The 25352-nt window shown below is 34.3% G+C and overlaps 1 protein-coding gene across 1 annotated transcript in view; it reads right to left on the bottom strand.

Annotated features, from left to right (window-relative positions):
* Cep112 (centrosomal protein 112) overlaps positions 1-25352 on the bottom strand; it is a 447190-nt gene that overhangs the window by 366160 nt on the left and 55678 nt on the right. The window contains 2 exon segments of the mRNA XM_047546437.1: positions 13335-13412; positions 13671-13718. Of these exon segments, the coding sequence (XP_047402393.1) occupies positions 13335-13412; positions 13671-13718 (126 nt within the window).

The raw sequence follows: 25352 nt of genomic DNA on the forward strand, positions 1-25352 counted from the left end.
AATGACAAAATACAAAACAGAAACTACTTCAACACATAGAGATTAAATAATATGCTATTGAATGATGAATAGATAACAGAAGATAACAGGGAGAAATAAAAAAATTCTTAGAGGTAAACAAGAACAAAGATACATCATATCTGAATGGATAAAGAAACTCTGGTATATATATACAATGGAATATTACTCAGCTATAAAGAATAATAAAATTATGGCATTTGCAGGCAAATGGATGAAACTGGAGAACATCATGCTAAGTGAGATAAGCCAATCTCAAAAATCCAAAGGACGAATGATCTTACTGATAAGCGGATGATGACACATAATGGGGGGGTGGGAGGGGTGCAAGAAAGGAGGAAGAAAGACTATATAGTGGGAAAAGAGGGGTGGGAGGGGTGGGGGGGAAGAAAAACATAACAGAATGATTCAAACATCATTACCCTATGTAAATGTTTGATTACACAAATGGTATGCTGTTACTCCATGTACAAACAGAAACAACATGTATCCTATTTGTTTACAATAAAAATAAATTAAAAAAAGATACATCATATCAAAATCTCAGGGACACTATGAAAGCAGTACTTTGAGGAAAATTTATTCATGGAGCGCATTCAATAAAAGAGGAAAAAATTAACAAATAAACAACCTAACACTACACCTCAAATTCCTAGAAAAAGAAGAATAGAGCAACACTAAAAGTACTAGAAGACAGGAAATAGTTAAAATCAGAGCTGAAATTGATGAAATTAAAACAAAAGAAACAATCAAAAAAATCGAGAAAATAAAAAGTTGGTTCTTGGAAAAAATAAACAAAATTGATAAACCCTTAGCCACACTACAAAGAGAAGGAGAGAGAAAACTCAAACTAATAAAATTCAAAATGAACAAGGAAATATCATGACAGACACGAGTGAAATACAAAACATAATTAGAAACTATTTTGAAAATCTATACTCCAACAAAATAGAAAATCTCAAAGAAATCAACAGGTTTCTAGAGACACATGAATTATCTAAATTGAACCAGGAAGACATACACAATTTAAATAGACCAATTTAAAGAAATGAAATACAAGAAGTCATCAAAAGCCTACCAAAATAAAAAGTGCGGGACCAGATGGGTTCTCAGCCAAGTTCTAAAAAACCTTTTAGAAGAGCTCATTCCAATACTCCTCAAAGTATTTCATGAAATAGAAGAGGAGGGAACCCTCCCAAACTCATTCTATGAAGCCAATATCACCCTGATACCTAAACCAGACAGAGACACATCGAGGAAAGAAAATTTCAGACCAATATCCTTAATGAACATCGATGCAAAAATTCTCAACCAAATTTTAGCAAATCGCATACAAAACTATATTTAAAAGATAGTGCACCACAATCAAGTGGGTTTTTTCCCAGGGATACAAGGTTGGTTCAACATCTGGAAATCAATAAATGTCATTCACCATATCAACAGACTTAAAGCCAAGAATCACATGATTATTGCATTAGATGCAGAAAAAACATTTGATAAAATACAGCACCCCTTCATGCTCAAAACACTAGAAAAAATAGGGATAGTAGGAACATTCCTTAACATTGTAAAGGCTATCTATGTTAAGCCCATGGCCAATATCATTCTAAATGGTGAAAAACTGAAAGCATTCCCCCTAAAAACCAGAAGAAGGCAGGGATGCCCTCTTTCACCACTTTTATTCCACATTGTCCTTGAAACTCTAGGCAGAGCAATGAGATGGACCAAAGAAATTAAAGAAATACAAATAGGACAAGAAGAACTCAAACTATCCCTGTTTGCTGATGACATGATTATATATTTAGAGGAACCAGGAAATTCCACCAGAAAACTTTTAGAACTCATAAGTGAATTCAGTAAAGTAGCAGGATATAAGATCAATGCTCATAAATATAATGCATTTTTATACACAACTGATCACTCCTCAGAAAGAGAAGTGAGGAAAACTACCCCATTTACAATAGCCTCAAAAAAAAATAAAATCCTTAGGAATCAATCTAACAAAAGAGTTGAAAGACCTCCACAATGAGAACTACAGAACACTAAAGAAACCCTTAGAAGATTGAAAGATCTCCCATGTTCTTGGATAGGCAGAATTAATATACTCAAAATGGCCATACTACCAAAAGTCCTATACAGATTCAATGCAATTCCAATTAAAATCCCAATGATGGACCTTACAGAAATACAGCAAGCAATCAGGAAATTCACCTGGAAGAATAAGAAACCCAGAATAGCTAAAGCAATCCTTAGCAGCAAGAGTGAAGCAGGGGGTATTGCAATACCAGAACTTCAACTATACTACAAAGCAACAGTAACAAAAACGGCATGGTATTGGTACCAAAATAGACAGGTGGCTCAATCATACAGAATAGAGGACATGGACACAAACCCAAACAAATACAATTTTCTCATACTAGACAAAGGTGCCAAATATATGCAATGGAGAAAAGATAGCCTCTTCAACAAATGCTGCTGGGAAAACTGGAAATCCATATGCAGCAGAATGAAACTAAACCCCTATCTCTCACCCTGCACAAAAAATCAACTCAAAATGTACCAAGGACCTTGGAATCAGACCAGAGACCCTACATCTTATAGAAGAAAAAGTAGGTTCAAATCTTCAACTTGTTGGCTTAGGATCAGACTTCCTCAACAGGACTCCCATAGCCCAAGAAATAAAAGCAAGATTCAATAACTGGGATAGAATCAAACTAAAAAGCTTTCTCTCAACAAAGGAAACTATCAGTAACATGAAGAGACAGCCTACAGAGTGGGAGAATATCTTTGCCACTCATACTTCAGATAGAGCACTAATTTCCAGAATATATAAAGAACTCAAAAAACTCAACACCAAGAATACAAATAACCTAATCAACAAATGGGCTAAGGAAATAAACAGACACTTCACAGAAGAAGATCTACAATCAACAAACATATGAAAAATGTTCAACATCTCTAGTAATAAGAGAAACGCAAATCAAAACTACCCTAAGATTCCATCTCACCCCAATTAGAATGGCAATTTTCAAGAATACAAGCAACAACAGGTGTTGGCGAGGATGTGGGGAGAAAGGTACACTCATACATTGCTGGTGGGGATGCAAATTAGTGCAGCCACTCTGGAAAGCAGTGTGGAGATTCCTTAGAAAACTTGGAATGGAACCACCATTTGACCCAGCTATCCCACTCCTTGGCCTATACCCAAAGGACTTACAATCAGCATATTACAGAGATACGGCCATATCAATGTTCATAGTTGCTCAGTTCACAATAGCCAGACTGTGGAACCAACCTAGATGTCCTTCAATTGATGAATGGATAAAGAAACTGTGATATATATATATATATATATATATATATATATATATATATATATATATACAATGGAATATTACTCAGCCATAAAGAATGATAAAATAATGGCATGTGCAGGCAAATGGATGAAATTGGAGAATATCATGTTAAGTGAGATAAGCCAATCCCAAAAAACCAAAGGACGAATGATATCGCTAATAAGTGGATGATGACACATAATGGGGGGTGGGAGGGGTTAGTGTTAGGGTTAGAGTTAGGGTTAGGGAGGGGGGCAAGAATGGAGGAAGGAAGCACTGTATAGAGGGAAAAGAGGGGTGGGAGGGGTGGGGGGAAAGGGAAAAAATAACAGAATGAATCAAACAACATTACCCTATGTAAATTTATGATTACACAAATGGTATGCCTTTACGCCATGTACAAACAGAGAAACAACATGTATCCCATTTGTTTACAATTAAAAAAAAAAAATACACACAAGTAACAAGACAGTAATTGGAATGCATGCCTGTAATCCCAGAGATTTCTGTCCCAAGCTCCATGCTGGCCTGGGCAAAACTGTGAACCCCGACTCTAGAAAGATGATGGACTGTGGATTCAGTTCAGTGGAAGAGCACCCCAATTTCAATCCCCACAGCAATAAAATAATAATAATAATAATAATAATAATAATAATAATAATTGCAGATGCTTTGGGTTACACATGAACAATAGCAATGAAATAAAAATAAAAATTTCTTGGTGCCAAAAAAAAAAGAACAAATTAAAAATATGAAGTAGATGCAAACAATTCAATATAATATGGTATAAGAAAAGAGCTAGCTAAAGTAAAATTTAAAAGACAACAAATTGAAAATTATGATCATTATCATAATAAAATAAATGTAAATAATGATAATATTTGTCACCTCCCAGTTAATCAAAAAGTTTATAATTTACTGCTGATGACAATATGAAGACAGACATTCTCAAACACCACTGATATGAGTGTAAACAGAGATAACTTTTTATTAACAGTTTTACTGAGACATAATTCACATACCACACAATTTGTACATTTAAACTATATAATTCAAAGGTTTTTAACAAATCAGCTATGAAAAAGAATAAGGCAATAATAATTTTGGTAAGGAAAAATCATTAGAAGATATATTTCAGTCAAAAAGGTAATTAAACACACTGGGTGCAGTGGTGTATGCCTGTAATCCCAGCAACTCAGGAGGGTGAGGCAGGAGGATCACAAGTTCAAATTCAGCCTCAGCCACTTAGCAAGGACCTATGCAACTCAGCAAGATCCTATCTCCAAATAAAAAATGAAAAGGCTTTGGATGTGGTTCAATGGTTAAGTGACCCTGGGTTCAATCTCTAGGACCAAAAACAAAGGCAATGAAACAGCGTATAATACACAGCCTATGATCTCATTTATATGGAACAATGAAACACATTTCTAGAAAATTTTAAAGGGAAATTACATTAAATTTTTAGCAATGATTATTAGAGTTAAGAAAATGAGGGCTGGGTGTTTAATTCTTAATTGTTAATATTTTATTTTAAAATAGTTTACTCACTTGAAAGAATGCTATTTATGTTTCCAAAACACCACCCAGCGCCAGCACTGCACAGCCCAGGTGCAGGCCCAGCCCACCCAATCCCCAGCGCTGCCCAGGCCCAGCCCGCGGATCTCCAGTACCCTGCACAGTCAGCACCAGTGGCTGTAGCTCCCCATCTACCAACACATGGGGTCGCTATGCCACTGTCATGGATCATTCCTGAGCTGGACACTGCCATCTTCAGTTGGGGCAGCTCTCATCCTGGGATACAGCATTATCAGGTACCTCTCCTGCCTCAGGCTACTGAAGCCTGGGAGGTTTGAATAGGATATTATATTTTTATTGTAGAATATTTTTATTAGTAGTATTATTACTATTATTATTACTTTTCCATTTTTTAAATTATTTTTCTTACTATAGTTTCCTCTTATCTATCTCTTTCCTTGGAGTCTCTTTCTCCCTTTTCTCACGCTAACAACCAATTTCTTTTTGATTCCGCTTTCACTCTTCTTATGATCTAGTACTTCTATATACTCGCTTCTTATCTCATTAATGTTACATCCTACACCCCTCCCCATCCTCTTTGTCCACCATTAGAAATTGTGGACCTTATTGCAAAACTATTGTTTATTGTTTATGCTGTAGATAATAACTGAACTCACCATTTCAGTTTATTAAGACAGTACTGTTAATATCTTAAAAGGGGGTATTTGGGTCAAGGGTGCATATTGTTTGAATTGTGTGCTGCTAATATTGATCTCCCACTTTAAGATGAGATACTGGAAACCTGCAGGGACACTATAAGCCTATAGGGGGGAAACTGCAATACCCCAGATCTGCACTGCTGGAGGGGAAGATACATGAACAACATAAAAAAACAAGGGAAGAAAGTGTCCCAAACAAACCTAGACACTATATTAATAGAATCTAATGACAGTATGGTAGAAGAAATGTCAGAAAAGGAGTTCGGAATGCACATAATTAAAATGACTCACGAAGCAAAGGATGAAAGAAGAGAGCAAATGCAGGCAATAAAAGATCACTCCAGTAAACAGTTAAAAGAGCAAATATAGGAAGCAAAAGATCATTTTGATAAAGACAGAGATTTGGAAAAAAAAACAAATTCTTGAAATGAAGGAAATAATAAACCAAATTAAAAACTCAATAGAAAACATCACCAACAGATTAGATCACCTTGAAGACAGAACCTCAGACAGTGAAGACAAAATATTTAATCTTGAAAATAAAGGTGACCAAACAGAGAAGATGGTAAGAAATTATGAACAGAACCTAAAAGAAATATGGGATATCATGAAAAGACCAAATTTAATAATTATTGGGATTGAGGAAGGCACAGAAATACAAACCAAAGGAATGAACAAACTATTCAATGAAATAATATCAGAAAATTTCCCAAACCTGAAGAATGAAATGAAAAAATCAAAAATACAAGAGGCTTACAGAACACCAAATGCACAAAATCACACCCAAGGCACATAATGAAAATGCCTAACATACAAAATAAAGATAGAATTTTGAAGGCAATGAGAGAAAAGCATCAGATTACATATAGGGGGAAAACAATACAGTTATTGGCAGATTTCTCAGTCTAGAGCATAAAAGCTAGAAGGGCTTGGAACAACATTTTTCAAGCTCTGAAAGAAAATGGATGCCAACCAAGAATCTTATACCCAGTAAAACTTACCTTCAGATTTGACAATAAAATAAAATACTTCCATGATAAACAAAAGTTTAAAAAAATTACAAATAGAAAGCCTGAACTATAGAACATTCTCAGCAAAATATTCCATGAGGAAGAAATGAAAAACAACAATGAAAGTCAGCAAAAAGAGGAAGTACCCTAATGGGAAAGCCAATCAAAGGAGAAACCAAGTCAAGTTAAAAACCAAAAATAAGCCAAAATGACCAGGAATACAAATCATATCTCAATAATAATCCTGAATGTTAATGGTCTAAACTCTAAACTCATCAATCAAAATACATAGACTGGCAGATTTGACTTAAAAAAATGACCCAACAATATACTACCTTTAAGAGACTCATCTCACAGAAAAAGACAACCACAAACTAAAGGTGAAAGGTTAGGAAAAAACATACCACACACAAGGACTCATTAAAAAAGTGGGGTTTTCCATCCTCATGTCAAATAAAGCAGACTTCTAGTCAAAGTTAGTCAGAAGGAATAAAGGAGGACATTTCATATTGCTTAAGGGAACCATAAATCAGTAAGACATAATGATCATAAATATTTATGCCCCAAACAACAGCACATCCACGTATGTCAAAAAATCCTTTTCAATTCTAGGAACCAAATAGACCACAACACAATAATACTGGGCACTTTAACACACCTCTCTCACCACCAGATAGATCTTCCAAATAAAAACTGGACAAAGAAACCACAGAACTCAATAACATAATCAATAATTTAGACTTAATAGACATGTATAGAATATTCCACCCATCATTGAGCAAATACACTTTCTCCTCAGCAGCACATGGATACTTCTCTAAAACAGACCATGTTATGCCACAAATCTGCTCTTAACAAATAAAAAAAAATAGAGATAGTACCTTGTATTCTATCAGATCATAGTAGAATGAAATTAGAAATCAATGATAAATTAAAAAACAGAAACTACTCCAATACTTGGAGACTAATATGCTATAGAATGATACATGAATAGCAGAAGACATCAGGGAGGAGATAAAACAATTTTTAGAGGTAAACAAGAACAATAATACAACATAATAAAATCTCTGGGATGCTATGAAAGCAGTACTAAGAGGAAAATTCATTGCATGGAGCACATTCAATAAAAGAAGAAAAAGTCAACAAATCAATGACAACATTACAGTTCAAAGTCCTAGAAAAAGAAGACAGGTTCAATACCAAAATTAGTAGAAGACAGGAAATAATTTAAATCAGAGCTGAAATCAATAAAATTGAAACAAACAATTCAAAAAATTGAAAAAACAAGAAGTTGTTTCTTTAAAAAGATGAACCTTAGCCATACTAATGAATAGGAGAGAAAACTCAAATTACTAAAATACATAATGAAAAAGGTGATATTTCCTTTTGATATCACCACAGACACTACTGAAATATAAAACATAATTAGAAACTATTTTGAAAATCTGTACTCCAACAAAACAGAAAATCTCAAAGACATGAACGGGTTTCTAGAGACATATGATCCACCCAAACTGAATCCAGAGGACATACACAATTTAAACAGAACAATTTCAAGCAATGAAATAGAAGAAGCTATCAAAATCCTACAAACAAAGAAAAGCACAGGACCAGACAAATTCTCAGCCAAGTTCCATAAGACTTTCAAAGAAGAACCAATTCCAATACTCCTCAAAGTATTCCACAAAATAGAAAAAGAGGGAACCCGTCCAACCTCATTCTGTGAAGCTAGTATCATCCTGATACCAAAAGCAGACAAAGACACATCAAGAAAAGAAAACTTCAGACCAACATCCCTGATGAACATAAATGCAAAGATTCTTAATAAAATTCTGGCAAATTGCATTAAAAAACATATTGAAAAGATAGTGCACCATGATCAAGTGGGTTTCATCCCAGGGATGCAAGGTTGGTTCAACATCCTGAAATCAATAAAATGTAATTCACCACATCAACAGACTTTAAGAATCATATGATTACTTTGATAGATGCAAAAAAAAAATTGATAAAATACAACACCCCTTCATGCTCAAATCACTAGAAAAAAATAGGATAGTAGGAACATACCTCAACATTGTAAAAGCTATCTGTGCTAAGCCCATGGCCAACATCATTCTAAATGGAGAAAAACTGAAAGCATTCCCTCTAAAAACGGGAACAAAACAGAGATGCCCTCTTTCACCACTTCTATTCAACATCATCCTTGAAACTCTAGCCAGAGCAATTACACATACCAAAGAAATTAAAGGGATACGAATAGGAAAAGAAGAACTCAAACTTTCATTATTTGCCATGACATGATTCTATATTTAGAGGATCAAAAAAATTCCACCAGAAAACTTCTAGAACTCATAAGTAAATTCAGCAAAGTAGCAGGATATAAAATCAACTCCCATAAATCTAATGCATTTCTATTTATAAGTGATGAATCCTCTGAAAGAGAAATTAGGAAAACTACCCCATTCACAAGAGTCTGAAAAAAAAATAAAATAAAATACTTGGGAATCAATCTAACAAAAGAGATAGTGAATGACCTCTACAATGAGAACTACAGAACACTAAAGAAAGAAATTGAAGAAGACCTTAGAAGATAGAAAGATCTCCCAAGTTCTTGGATAGGCATAATTAATATTGTCAAAACAGCCATACTACCAAAAGTGTTAAACAGATTTAATGCAATTACAGTTAAAATCCCAACATTATTCCTCAAAGAAACAGAAAAAGTGATTATGAAATTCATTTGGAAAAATAAGAGACCCAGAATAGTCAAAAGCAATCCTTAGCAAAAAAAGTAAAGCAGGAGGCATCATAATACCAAACCTTAAACTATACTACAGAACTATACTAACAAAACCAGCATGGTACTGGCACCAAAACAGTTAGACCAATAGTACAGAATAGAAGAACAGAGACAAACCCATATACAGTTATCTCATACTAGACAAAGGCACCAAAAACATACAATGGAGAAAAGATAGTCTACTCAATAGATGGTACTGGGAAAACTAGAAATCCGTATGTAGCAAAATGAAATTAAACCCCTATCTCTCACCCCGCACAAAACTCAAAGTGGATGAAGGACCTAGGATTTAGACCACAGATCCTATACCTAACAGAAGAAAAAGTAGACCCAGATCTTCATCATGTTCAGCTTAGGACCTGACTTCCTTACAAGACTCCTAAAGCACAAGAAATAAAATCTAGAATCAGTAAATGGGATGGATTCTACCTAAAAAGATTCTTCTCAGCAAAGGAAACAGTCAATAATGTGGAGGGAATAGCCTATGGAATGAGAGAAAATCTTTGTCACATGCACAGATAGAGCACTAATCTCCAGGATGTATAAAGAACTCAAAATACTTAACACCAAAAAAAACAAATAACCCAATCACTAAATGGGGTAAGGAACTGAGCAGATACTTTAAAGAAGAGGATATACAATTGATCAACAAATACATGAAAAATGTTCATCATCTCTAATAATTAGAGAAATGCAATTCAAAACTACTCTAAGATTTCATCTCACCCTAGTCAGAATGGCAATTATCAAGAATATAAACAACAATAAATGTTGGCAAGGATGTGAGGGAAAAGGTACACTCACACATTACTGGTGAGACTGCAAACTGGTGCAACCACTCTTGAAAGTAGTGTAGAGATTTCTTTAAAAACTTGAAATGGAACCATCATTTGACCCAGCTCTCCCACTCCTTGGCTTTTACCAAAGAACTTAAAATCAGCAAACTACAGTGACGCAGGCACATCAATGCTTATAGCAGCTCAATTCACCATAGCTAGATTGTGGAACCAACCTAGATGCCCTTCAATAGATGAATGGATAAAGAAAATGTGGTATGTATATACAATATAATATTACTCAGCCTTAAAGAAGAATAAAATTATTTTCCTTTATTCTCAGGTAAATGGGTGGAGTTGGAGAATATCATGCTAAGTGAAATAAGCCAATCCCAAAAAACCAAAAGTCAATGTTTTCTATGATATGTGGATGCTGATCCATAATGGTGTGGGGGGGCAAGGGAAGAATGGAGGAACTTTTGACTGGGCAGAGGGGAGGGAGGGGAAGGGAGGGAGTATAGGGATAGGAAAGATGGTGGAATGAGATAGACATTATTACCCTATATACATGTAAGATTACACAAATGGTGTGACTCTGCATCATGTATAACCAGAGAAATGAAAAGTTATGCTCCATTCAAGTACAATAAATCAAAATGCATTCTGCTGTCATGTATAACTAATTATAACTAATAAAATAAAAGTACATCACCACTAGATCAGCCTTACAAGAAATGCTAATGGGAATTCATCAAGCTGAAAGAAAAGAATGTTAAAGAGTTATACAAAACCATAAAACTCACAGATAAAAACAAGTACAAATCAAATTCAGAATATTCTAATTCTACAATGGTTGTGTGTAAATATGAAACTAGAAATCAGTAACAGAAGGAAATTCAGAAAACTCAAAAATACATGAAAATCAAACAGCATGCTCCTAAACAACCAAAGGGTAAAAAAAAAAATTTAAAGAAAAATTTTAAAATGAGCATAAATACACAAATTACCCAAACTTATAAATGCATCAAAAGCAGTTCTAAGACAAAACTTTACAGCAATAAATGCCTACATCAAAAAAGAAAAGACTTCAAGTACACAATTTACTATAAAATCTCCAGGAACTAGAAAAACAACAAATGAAGCCCAAAGTAAATAGAAGAGAGGAAATCATAAAGTCAGAAAAGAAATAAATGAAATAGATTAGAAAAACAATACAAAATATCAGTGAACCTAAGGGTTCATTTTTGAAAAGATAAAAAAAAATTGACAAAACTGTAGCTAGACTAAGAAAAGACTCAAATGAATAAAATTAGAAATAAAAGAGACATTGAAACAAATACTACAGAAATATAAGGATCATAGAAACCACTACAAAAATTATTCACCAACAGATTGAATCCTAGAAGAAATGGATCAATTTCTAAACACATATGATCCATCAAAACTAAATTTTGAAGAAAAAGAAAAATGAACAATAACAAGTAAGGAGATTAACTCTTTAATAAAGTTTCTCAACAAAGAAGTTCAAAGCCTGTGGCCTCACCACTAAATTATACCTAACGTTTAAAGAACAATTAATACCATTCCTGCCCAGATTGACTTAAAAGAGATTAAAGACAAGTATAAGATCTGAAGCTGTAAAACTACTATAAGAGAAATTAGGAAAAAGCTTCATGACATTGGTCTGGAACAAGGATTTCTTTACTAGACAGGATCACAAAAGTGCAGGAAACAGAAGCAAAAATAGACAAACAGGACTACGTCAAACTAAAATAGTATTACATCTTCACAGCCAAGGAAACAATTAACAGACATAATGGGAGAAACTCTTTCCAAGATATACATGTGATTGTAGAAAAATATCCAAAATATGTAAAGAACTTAAACAATTCTACAGAAGAAAAACAAAGAATTAGATTATAAAATGGGCAAAGGACCTAAGTAGACATTTCTCAAAGGGAAACACACAAATGGCTAATAGAAACATTAAAAAAAAATTGGTATCACTAGCCATTAAGGAGATGCAAATTAAAACTACAACGAAGATATCACCTGATACTTGTTAGAATGGGTATTACCAAAAAGACAAATGATAAGTTTTTCGAGGGAAAAGGGAATCCTTGTACATTGGTGGTGGGAATGTAAATTAGTACAGTCTTCATGGAAAACTATGTGGAGGTTCCAAAAAACAAAATGAAATTGTCGTATAATCCAGCAAGCCCACTTCTGGTATTTATCTGAACAATTTAAGATCAGTACATTAATAGATATTTGCACACCCATATTCACTGCCACACTATAGACAGCAGCTGTTTGGGACTCAACCTATGTGTCCATCAATGAGAAATAGAGAAAATGTGGTATGTATACATAATAAAATACTACACCACCTTAAAAAAGAAACTGTCATTTGCAACAACATGGATAGAAACAGAGAACATTCTGCTAAGTGAAACAATTCAAACAGAAAACAAGTACTACATGTTTACTTTTATGTAGATTCTAAAACAAAAAACTCGTACAAGCAGAGTGAAGTGGTATTAACAGAGCCTGGAAGAGATTATAATCAAAAGGTACAAAGCCTCACTTAGATAGAAGGAATAAGTTTTATTTTATATCTATTCCACAGATGAGAAATATAGCTAACAAATGAATATTGTACATTGCAATATCACTGACAGTAAATCTCAAATATTCTCATCACAAAACAGTATATTATATCATATATTAGCTACAGCATAGCTTAATTTAGCATATCAATTTAACTAGTAGGAACAGTAACAATAAACAGAATAGTGAGACTAACAAGATATATAACAAGTAAATTGAGGACGGTAGAGAGATTCATTGAAGTCAAAGATACTGCTTCTAAAAGTTGCCATTTCCTAGGACCCCCTGATAATCAGGACTTGAAAGTTAGAAGAGTCCCTCAGCAAATCCCTGCCGAGGAGGAGTGAAGCTGGGAGACACAGAAGGGAGATGGGCATTAAAAAAATACAAAGACAAACCCTGTGTATCCTGCATCATGATTTTATATTTGTACCAAAGATGACTTTTTCCTATCATGCATCATTATTCTATCTAGGACCTGAAAGCTCCTATTATATAAAATCCTAAAGCTATGTTAACAAGTAGGTGCATATGAAATATCCCAATCCTACCTCTTTCTCATGCATTCGAGAAAGAAAATGATCATCATGGAAACTGCTGGATTTTTTCAGGCTGAACTTGGGGGTCATCTGTGGAATGAGTAAGAGTTACTTAATAATTTTTCAGACTTGGTTTGTCCTCACCCCAAAAGTAAACTTCTAAAATGCCTGAAAGCTATACCAAAACATCAGAGAAAAAAGTGATTTATTCACTTCCAAATGAGAGAATTTGAAAAAATTACTATGCTTCATAATGTGGAACTATATCATTTTCATTAAAAAAATTAATGATTTATTTATTTATTTTTAAATCTGTCCCTAAAAATGTCCACTGAAATTCTCACCTACCAGAGAAACTGGGAGAGGCTTCTGTCTCAGGTACCGAGGATTTTCTATCTGAAAATTTAAAAATAAAATAATGTCTCATTAATTCTCAAGCCTTAATTATTGATAAAATATAGAATTAAGCTGCTATATCAAAACATTTTCTATAATAAACCAGTATTTAGTTCAGTTTTAGAATGAGTATTATATAAGAAATTTTAGTGGTTCTCTAACAAATAAAATATAAAACAAACTCCTTCGCCTGCATAAATGCACGTTCAAGATCCTTTCACTGTCTAACTGCCAGTCTCACCTTCCATTACTCTTCACTTCACATTCCATGCTCCTAAAATCCTGAATTATTTATATTACCAGAAAGTGATAGGTCTCCTTCTCCCTTTCCGCCTTTGTAAGTTTCACTGTTCATCCCTCCACATGCTATGATCATGCATCTATTCATTCTTCAAATCTCAATTTGACTGCAAACTCCCAGACAAACCTGGTATGTGAATCCTTAAGCATCACTCCATAACAGCAATGAAAATTCTTTTGAGACTTCCCTTACAGCTACCTCTTCTGCTTCATCTGTCTCCCAACATGCCCTACATTCCAAGTACACTAAACAACTCGGTTTAAGTTGAAAGCACAACACTCCCACATCCCAGTCTTTGAAAATTAAAACTCTTCTCCCGTGTCTTCACATGATTAACTCATTTAACTCACTGATTAAAAATTATCTTCCCCAAGAAACTTAGTTCCTACCATCTTAGTAGTATCCCAGATGTTCTTCCCCTTTTATGATCAAGCATCCATCTCCAAAACAGTGTGAACTGCCTTTTCACCACTCTGTCCCTAACATCCACCACTGTGCCCAACAGTGTTCATTAGTGAGAGAGGCAGGAAGGAGAGAAAGGAACAGACTATCTGGTACCATCCTCTTATCAGTTCCGAAAGTATCCTGTGTCCACTCTCTTACAGTCCTTCTAAAGTACTTTAAGTGTTTATCAGTATGACTCCACATCTGCTTTGGGCAGAATCAGTACAATAATGGCATCTTCTCAAATTTTCTTTCGCTAGTACCTAGCATAATAACTAATGCATAGTGCCTTTCAGTGAAAAATTATTGAATTAAAACACTTCATAGTAAATCAGTTACACTGATTATTATCTCAACTATTTAATTCACAAATAAACTGAAAATGAAAAATCATTATCACAGAATTCTAGTTTCTTCATATTATGACCTCACAATTTACTACATGGATTAACACACAATGTAGAAGAACACAAATTAGGCAAGGGTCATGAGTCGACCAAGGAGAGAATTAAGTGATAAATTTTTTCAAGTATATATTATTGGACTCTGAAATACCACTTTGTTTGTCCCAATAATTTATTATGGTTAAAAATCACGTAAAACGGTACTGGGGTTGTGGCTCAGTGGTAGAGCGCTTGCCTCGCATGTGTGAGGAACTGGGTTTGATTCTTAGCATCGCATTATAAATAAATAAAATAAAAATCCATTGACAACTAAAAAATAATTTTAAAAAAATCATGTAAAACAAACAATCCATTCAGTTTAACAATAAGGGTAAGATGAATAAAGAATCCGCTAATTAAAGAATATAGAGGCAATAAACTTTTTAAAAAGAACGTAAGTAAAACAGAGAAGTGTTTCAATAGCAACAGACAAGATCTAAAGAGTAACTAACTATATTTTAGCACCTAGATTAAGAGGAATATACAAATTGATTTTCTTTTACGTGGAGGGCCTATACCATAAGGTAAAGGCAAACACTCAAATTTAAATTTCTCTCCCTAGCCTCTAAGGACCCAAGCAGACCAACAGAGCAACCAAATAAAAATGTCCATGAGCCATGCCTACAATAGAGTGAAGAGAAAGAGAATACTAATTCCTGTATTAACATGTAAGTGGTCCACAAAATGATCCCAGACCAGCAGAATGAAATCTTGAGCCAAATCAAAGTGATACCACAGGGAGAGCAACAGGGGAACACTCAGGGTCCCAGAGATAGTAAGAACATAAGCATCATCAAATACTGACCCACCAAAGCAGAGTGGCCTACCTTTATGCAGGTTGCACTAAAAAAGGAAAGAAAAAAAAAGGAACTGATAGGTCAGAATATTAGAAATGGAGCACAAACGGAAGCCTTGGAAAAGTATGTAAAACAGAAAAGGGAGCCTTAGGAAGGATAAGGTCCCACAGAAACGAGTCAGAATCAAAGAACCCAAAGACAACAAACCAAAATGACAACCACAAAAGTCACCACTTATTAAAGAAACTGAATTTCAGTGTGGCAGAAGAAAGCCTTTCTGAACTGAAAATAAAGTAAGACAATCAAACCACCACCTCTCATACAATAATTGGCTATTGCTGGTCCAGAAAAATCTAATATAAATAATTATGAACAGAACAAAAATCCAATAATCATAACAACTTACATTAAAATTAGAAAATCAAAATCAAAATCTGCCAGCAGAAGGAAATGCTTTTCTTTTTTCACTTTTATAGTCTTCATTTTGATTCGCTGTACACAAATTAGGTACAACTTTTCGTTTCTATGGTTGCACACGATGTAGATTCACACCATTCGTGTAATCATACATGTATATAGGGTAATGATGTCTTTTCTTAAAAAACCCTAATTAGTAGAAAACAGTAACAGAGTCCTCTGCCTCCAACATTCCCAGCTTGTACTGTTGTGCGCCCACATACCTAGGCCATCTCTACCAGGTATTTCACTGTTTTGTTCCACCACTAACAGGATAACACATATGCAAATAAGACTGCTAATATAAGGAACATCAGAGACCAGAATACAGACAAAAATAGAAAAACATTAAATAGGAGCTAACTAGAATCAAGAGAAAATGCAAGTCAAACAAAAATCATCTAAGAAATTAAGCCCAAATTAAGAGTTACACAAAGAAAAAAAAAAAAACAAAAGCAAAAGCAAGAGATACAGAAGACAGGATGTGAAACTAAATATATTTAAATAGAATATATTGAGCCTTTCCGCACAGAGCCAGCTCCAAGCCCTGGAACCATTAGCGGGCTAGGGGCAGCTTTCTTCGGAAGCACTGCATTATCAAGTTCCTCCAAGACTGCAGGCTACTGAAGGCTGGGAGGTGATACACTGGAAATCTACAGGGACACTATAAGCCAATAGAGGAAATCTGCAATATCTCAGAGTCCCACTGACATCTGCCCAATATGAGAAAACAAGGGAAGAAAATGTCCCAAACAAACCTAGATACTATATCAATAAAACCCAATGACAGCACAGCAGAGGAAATGTCAGAAAGGGAGTTCAGAATGTACATAATTAAAACAATCAGGGAAGCAAACGAGGAGATGAAAGAGCAAATACAGGCATGAAAGGAGGAGATGAAAGAGCAAATGCAGGCATTAAATGATCGTACCAATCAACAGTTAAAAGAGCAAATACAGGAAGCAAGAGATCATTTCAATAAAGAGTTAGAGATACTGAAAAAAAAAAAACAAACAGAAATCCTTGAAATGAAGGAAACAATAAACTGTTAAAAACTCCATAGAAAGCATAATCAATAGGATAGAACTCCTGGAAGACAGAATCTCAGACACTGAAGAAAAAATATTTAATCTTAAAAACAAAGTTGACCAAACAGAGAAGATGGTAAGAAATCATGAACAGAATCTACAAGAATTATGGGATATCATGAAAGGGCCAAATTTAAGAATTATTGGGATTGAGGAAGGCTTAGAGAAACAAACCAAATGAATGAATAATCTATTCAATGAAATAATATCAGAAAATTTCCCAAATCTGAAGAATGAAATGGAAAACCGAGTACAAGAGGCTAGGACTCCGAATATACAAAATTACAACAGACCCTCACACAGGCACATCACACTGAAAATACCTAACATACAAAATAAAGACAGAATTTTAAAGGCCGCGAGAGAAAAGAATCAAATTACATTCAGGGGGAAACCAATAAGAATATCAGCAGATTTTTCAATCCAGACCCTAAAAGCTAGAAGGGCCTAGAACAACAGTTACCAAGTCCTGAAAGAAAACAGATACCAAACAAGAATCTTATACCCAGCAAAACTTACCTTCAGATTTGACGACGAAATAAGATCCTTCCATGATAAACAAAAGCTAAAGGAATTTACAAAAAGAAAGCCGGCATTACAGAACATTCTCAGCAAAATATTCCATGAGGAAGATATGAAAAAAAAACGATGCAAATCAGCAATGGGAGGAACTAGCCTAAAGGAATAGCCAAATAAAGGAGAAACCAAATCATGTCAAAAAACAAAACTGAGTCAAATGACTGGGAATACAAATCATAACACAATAATAACGCTGAATGTTAATGGCCTGAACTCATCAATCAAAAGACATAGACTGGCAGATTGGATTAAAAAGAAAAATCCAACAATATGCTGCCTGCAAGAGACTCATCTCATAGAAAGAGATACCCACAGACTAAAGGTGAAAGGATGGGAAAAAACATGCCATGCACATGGACACAGCAAAAAAGCTGGAGTATCCATCCTCATTTCAGATAATGTGGACTTCAAGCCAAAACTAGTCAGAAGGGATAAAGAAGGACATTACATACTGCTTAAGGGAAGCATAAATCAGCAAGACATAACAATCATAAATATCTATGCCCCAAACATTGGCTCATCCATGTACACCAAACAAATCCTTCTCAATTCCAGAAATCAAATAGACCACAACACAATAATACTAGGCGATTTTAACACACCTCTCTCACCACTGGATAGATCTCCCAAACAAAAATTGAATAAAGAAACCATAGATCTCAATAACACAATCAACAATTTAGACTTAACGGACATATATAGAATATACCATCCAACAAAGAACGAATACACTTTCTTCTCAGCAGCACATGGATCCTTCTCTAAAACAGACCATATTTATGCCACAAAGCAACTGTTAGCAAATACAAGAAGATAGAGAAACTACCTTGTATTCTATCAGATCATAATGGAATGAAATTAGAAATAAATGACAGAATAAAAAACAGAAACTTCTCCAATACCTGGAGATTAAATAATACACTATTATATGATGAATGGATAACAGAAGACATCAGGAGGGAAATAAAAAAATTCTTAGAAGTAGATTTATTTCATGGGGCACATTCAACAAAAGAAGTAGAAATCGACAAATAAATGACTTAACACTACAGCTGAAAGCCCTAGAAAAAGAAGAACAGACCAACACCAAAAGTAGTAGAAGACAGGAAATAGTTAAAATCAGAGCCAAAATCAACGAAATTGAAACAAAAGAAACAATCGGAAAAATTAACAAAATAAATAGTTGGTTCCTTGAAAAAATAAACAAATTTGATAAACTCTTAGCCACACTAACAAAGAGAAAGAGGGAGAAAACTCAAATTACTAAAATTCGGAATGAACAAGGAAATATCACAACAGACACAAGTGAAATACAAAACATAATTAGAAGATATTTTGAAAATCTATATTCCAACAAAACAGAAAACCTCGAAGACATCAACAAGTTTCTAGAGATATATGAATTACCTAAACTGAACAAGGAGGATATACACAACTTAAATCAATTTCAAGCAATGAAATAGAAGAGGTCATCAAAAGCCTACCAACAAAGAAAAGTCCAGGACCAGATGGGTTCTCAGCTGAGTTCTACAAAACCTTTAAAGAAGAGCTCATTCCAATTCTCCTCAAAGTATTCCATGAAATAGAAGAGGAGGGAACCCTCCCAAACTCGTTCTATGAAGCCAATATCACCCTGATACCTAAACCAGACAGAGACACATCGAGGAAAGAAAATGTCAGACCAATATCCTTAATGAACATCAATGCAAAAATTCTCAACAAAATTTTAGCAAATCGCATACAAAAATATATTAAAAAGAGTGCACCACGATCAAGTGGGTTTCATCCCAGGGATGCAAGGTTGGTTCAACATCTGGAAATCAATAAATGTCATTCACCATATCAACAGACTTAAAGTTAAGAATCACATGATTATTTCGACAGATGCAGAAAAAGCATTCGATAAAATACAGCACCCCTTCATGCTCAAAACACTAGAAAAAATAGGGATAGTGGGACCATTCCTTAACATTGTAAAGGCCATCTACGCTAAGCCCATGGCCAATATCATTCTAAATGGTGAAAAACTGAAGCATTCCCCCTAAAAACTGGAACAAGGCAGGGATGCCCTTTTTCACCACTTCTGTTCAACATCATCCTTGAAACTCTAGCCAGAGCAATTAGACAAAGGAAAGAAATTAAAGGGATACAAATAGGAAAAGAAGAACTCAAACTATCCCTGTTCACTGATGACATGATTATATATTTAGAGGAACCTGGAAATTCCACCAGAAAACTTTTAGAACTCATAAGTGAATGCAGTAAAGTAGCAGGTTACAAGATCAATGCTCATAAATCCAATACATTTTTATACGTAAGTGATGAATCCTCAGAAAGAGAAGTGAGGAAAACTACCCCATTCACAATAGCATCAAAAAAATAAAATACTTAGGAATCAATCTAACAAAAGAGGTGAAAGACCTCTACAATGAGAACTGCAGAACACTAAAGAAAGAAATTAAAGAAAACCTTAGAAGATGGAAAGATCTCCCATGTTCTTGGATAGGCAGAATTAATATACTCAAAATGGCCATACTACAGATTCAATGCAATTCCAATTAAAATCCCAATGATGTACCTTACAGAAATAGAACAAGCAATCATGAAATTCATCTGGAAAAATAAGAAACCCAGAATAGCTAAAGCAATCCTCAGTAGAAAGGGCGAAGCAGGGGGTATCGCAATACCAGATCTTCAACTCCACTACAAAGCAACAGTAACAAAAACGGCATGATATTGGTACCAAAATAGACAGGTAGATCAATGGTACAGAATAGAGGACATGGACACAAACCCAAATAAATACAATTTTCTCATACTAGACAAAGGGGCCAAAAATACGCAATGGAGAAAAGATAGCCTCTTCAACAAATGGTGCTGGGAGAATTGGAAATCCATATGCAGCAGAATGAAATTAAACCCCTATCTCTCACCCTGCACAAAACTCAACTCAAAATGGATCAAAGACCTTGGAATCAGACCAGAGACCCTGCAGATTATAGAAGAAAAAGTAGGTCCAAATCTTCAACTTGTTGACTTAGGATCAGACTTCCTTAACAGGACTCCCATAGCACAAGAAATAAAAGAAAGAATCAACAACTGGGATAGATTCAAACTAAAAAGCTTTCTCTCAGCAAAGGAAATTATCAGCCATGTGAAGAGAGAGCCTTTCAGAGTGGGAGAATATCTTTGCCACTCATACTTCAGATAGAGCACTAATTTCCAGAATATATAAAGAACTCAAAAAACTCTACACCAAGAATACAAATAATCCAATCAACAAATGGGCTAAGGAAATGAACAGACACTTCACAGAAGAAGATGTACAAGCAATCAACAGATATATGAAAAAACGTTCTACATCTCTAGTAATAAGAGAAATGCAAATCAAAACTACCCTAAGATTCCATCTCACCCCAATTAGAATGGCAATTATCAAGAACACAAGCAACAATAGGTGTTGGAGAGGATGTGGGGAAAAAGGTACACTCATACATTGCTGGTAGGGAAGCAAATTAGTGCAGCCACTCTGGAAAACAGTGTGGAGATTCCTCAGAAAGCTTGGAATGGAACCACCATTTGACCCAGCTATCCCACTCCTTGGCCTATACCCAACAGACTTAAAATTAGCATACTACAGAGATACAGCCACATCAATGTTCATAGCTGCTCAATTCACCATTGAGGAGATTGTTGAACCAACCTAGATGTCCTTCAATTGATGAATGGATAAAGAAACTGTGGCACATATATACAATGGAATATTACTCCGCCATAAAGAATGATAAAATTATGGCATTTGCAGACAAATGGATGAAATTGGAGAATATCATGCTAAGTGAGATAAGCCAATCTCAAAAAACCAAAGGAGGAATAATCTCGCTGATAAGCGGATAATGACATATAATGGGGGGTGGGAGGGGTTAGCATTAGGGTTAGGGTTAGGTTTAGGGTTAGGGTTAAGGAGGGGGGCAAGAATGGAGGAAGGAAGGACTGTATAGAGGGAAAAAAAAGGGGTGGGAGGGGTGGGAGGAAGGAAAAAAATAATAGAATGAATCAAACAACATTACCCTATGTAAATTTATGATTACACAAATGGTATGCCTTGACTCCATGTACAAACAGAGGAACAACATGTATCCCGTTTGTTTACAATAAAAAAAAAATAGGAATAGAATTTGCTGTTTCACAAAGATGGAGAAAATGAATTAAGATAATTGGTGTATAAGGTGTGGTACAATGTACTCAATAAATTGTATCTACTAAAGTAGAAAAAAATAAATAAATAAAATATATTTTAAAGATCAGAGAGAAACTGTCAAACAGGGAACAAGAATCCAATAAATGTATAATTAGATTACTTAAAGAAGAAAATTAATTAAACACAACCCAATATTTAAGTTTTAAGAAAACTTTCTTAAAATAAGATGACCTGAATCGTCACATTGAATACTTTCACTCTTTATCTTAGAAAATTGACACCAAACCATCCATTCTTAAATATATACAATGCTTTGAACCAAATTCTAAGTGATATACTGAATATGTTTCAGAGCATTATAAAAATCAAAAAAGTGAAATTTATGAACTAAAAAAAATAATAATCATCTTTGGACTCTAGCCAAAAAGAGTAAGACATTTATAAATGAAAAAACAAAACAAACTTCTCAGCTATAACATACAGCATACAAGGGAGGACAACAGTACAAATATATATTTAAGAAACTCAAGGAAAGAAAATGTGAGTCAAGTACTTTACATCCAATCTAGATTCCTTCAAGAATCAAAAAAATCATTTAAAACATGCCAAGAACTTTAAAAATTATATTCTTCCTGTGAACTCAAGTAGAGAATGTATATTTTTCTCTTAATCAAAGGTAATTTAAAAAAAAAAAAAAAAGAACAGCAAAGGAAATGTCAATCATGAGACTGGTATTTTCTGATTAAATAATATAACACTTGCCACTTACATTCAAATGGTTCTAATAAAGCAAAAACACAAAATTTTAAAGGCAGCAGATACATATTATTGTACTATTTTTCTACATGAATGTTTTCACAATAAGTTATTAAAATGTTTTCTTTAATAATGTATTATAGTCAGGAGGCTGAGGCAGGAGCATTGAAAGTTCAAAGCCAGTCTCAAAAACTTAATGAGGCCCAAAGTAACTTAGTGAGATCCTATATCAAAATAAAATATTTTTAAAAAGGGGATAGGGATGTGACTCCATGGTTAAGCAACCCTAGGTTCAATCACCAGTATCAAAAAAGGTTTTTTATAAAAGGTATCATACCCACTTGATCATTGTCTTTTATTTTTCTTCCATACTATCTTTTATTTTTCTTCCATATCAAGCCAGATACTGTTGATTATCCTAATTAAATGGCAGTTTATGATCAGCATATAGCTTAAATATATGCCAAAAGAAAACTGTTCTTTTGGGGGCAGGGGGAGTACCAAGGATTGAACTCAGGGGCACTCAACCACTGAGCCACATCCCCAGCCCTAATCTGTGTTTTATTTAGAGACAGGGTCTCATGGAGTTGCTTAGCGCCTCACTAAGCTGCTAAGGCTGGCTTTGAACTCTCGATCCTCCTGCCTCAGCCTCCCAAGCCATTGGGATTACAGGCCTGTGCCACCATGCCTGGCAAAAAAAAAAAAAAAAAAAAAACTTTTTAAAATAATGTTGATTCTGAGGAAAGGGAAAAAGGATCATGTTAAAATTTTTGTGGATAGACACTGCAGAAAAAGTCAGTAGTTCTTTCAGATGACCAAATAAATGGAATGACCATACATGATTTCAAATCAATGCCAGCATTTAGACAAAAACTATAAATATATTTTAGAAAGAAAGAATTATTTGTTATGCTTTAAAAATAATGTGAAACTATTTTTTATAGATTGGAACATTTCACTGAGAAAAGATTCACTGCTGTTAACAGTTGTTTTTCTATATAGATAAATGCGTGGTAGTTTTGAGAAGACAAAAAATCTGGGGGGACATAGTTAACTAGAAGGCAACGAAAGAGATCCTTCAAAGGCGTTATTTCCTATGTTGCACTAAAGGTTATAGCATAGTCATTCAAAATTTACTTCCCACACATTTATTGTGTGCCAGGCATTTTGAAAGATGTGTGTGATGGAGCTATGAGGAAAAGAACTATAAGGACCTGAAAATAAGACCAGTTGAAACACCACAAAATAATGCTAAATAATGCCAGAAAGTTTAAAATGGTTGGATAAATAGATGACTTTTATCTTATATTTTAAATATCTTCAATAAACAACTGATTATTTTAAAGCAAAATTAATGAAAACATAATAAAATTAAAATATAACAATTAATTGTGGGGTTTATAACATTAGTAGATTATGGAGGAAAATTAAATGATCCTCTCAAAAAGATGAAAAAAGCACTAAAAATATTGTACAACCATTCGTGCTTTTTTAATACCTTGAGAATATGTGAATAAAAGAGACATCCTTAACTTGATAAACAGAATCTATAAAAATGTATTTATCAAGAATCATTAATCCTAAAGACTGAAACCCTCCCTTTAGGATTAGAAACAGGGTCCCACTGTGAAAGCACCTCTAGTCAACATTGCATTGGTATCCTAAATAGCACTTTTTTAAAGAAAGAGTAAGAATAAAGAAGAGGAGGAGGAAAGAGAGGAAAAGGATACAAAGATTAGAAAAAGAATATTTCAGGCTGGGGAGATAGCTCAGCTGGTAGAGTGCTTGCCTCACAAGCACAAGGCCCTGAGTTCAATCCCCAGTACCACAAAAAAAAAAAAAAAAAAAGGAAAAGAATATTTCATCTATCTATATAGAACCATAAAAAAAAATACATAATTATTAGAACTATTAAGATTTTGGTAAAGGTGCCAAATGCCAATCAATATTCAAGAATCAAATGTATTTTTGCAAATGAGAAAAACCCCCTAGGAGAAAAGAAGACTTTACAAACATCTTATTAATTGATTGACTGATTTCATACTGGTCACTGGACCCACGGGTGTTTTACCACTGAGCGACATCCTCAGCCAGCCCCCCACCTGCCACCACCTCTTTTTTTTTTTTGAGACAGGATTTTACCAAGTTTCATCTCACTAAGTTGCTGAGGTGGGCCTCCAATTTGAGATCCTCCCTCCTGCCTCAGTCTCCTGCATCATAGGATTTATAAGCATGCACCACCTTACCCAATAATTATTATGTTTTATTTATAATCATAAAACATTATACAATTCCTACAAATAATTCTGAGAAAAGATACACAAGCCCTTTATGGAGAAAACAAGTAAGCGTCATTGAAAAATAATAAAGACCAAAATAAACAGAATATGAAACCTTATTTTTGGATAGTCTCAACATTGTATCCTTACTCAATTCTTAACTTGATCTAGTTGCCAAATATGATTCAATCCAATCCCAAAAGAGGTTTCGGAAAACTTAATAAGTTTATTATGAAATTCGTAAAATAAAGACTAAAATAGCCAAGATATGCCTGAAGAAAAAAGAAATC

The sequence above is a fragment of the Sciurus carolinensis genome, chromosome 3 (assembly GCF_902686445.1).
Source record: "Sciurus carolinensis chromosome 3, mSciCar1.2, whole genome shotgun sequence".
NCBI classification, from domain to species: Eukaryota; Metazoa; Chordata; class Mammalia; order Rodentia; family Sciuridae; genus Sciurus; species Sciurus carolinensis.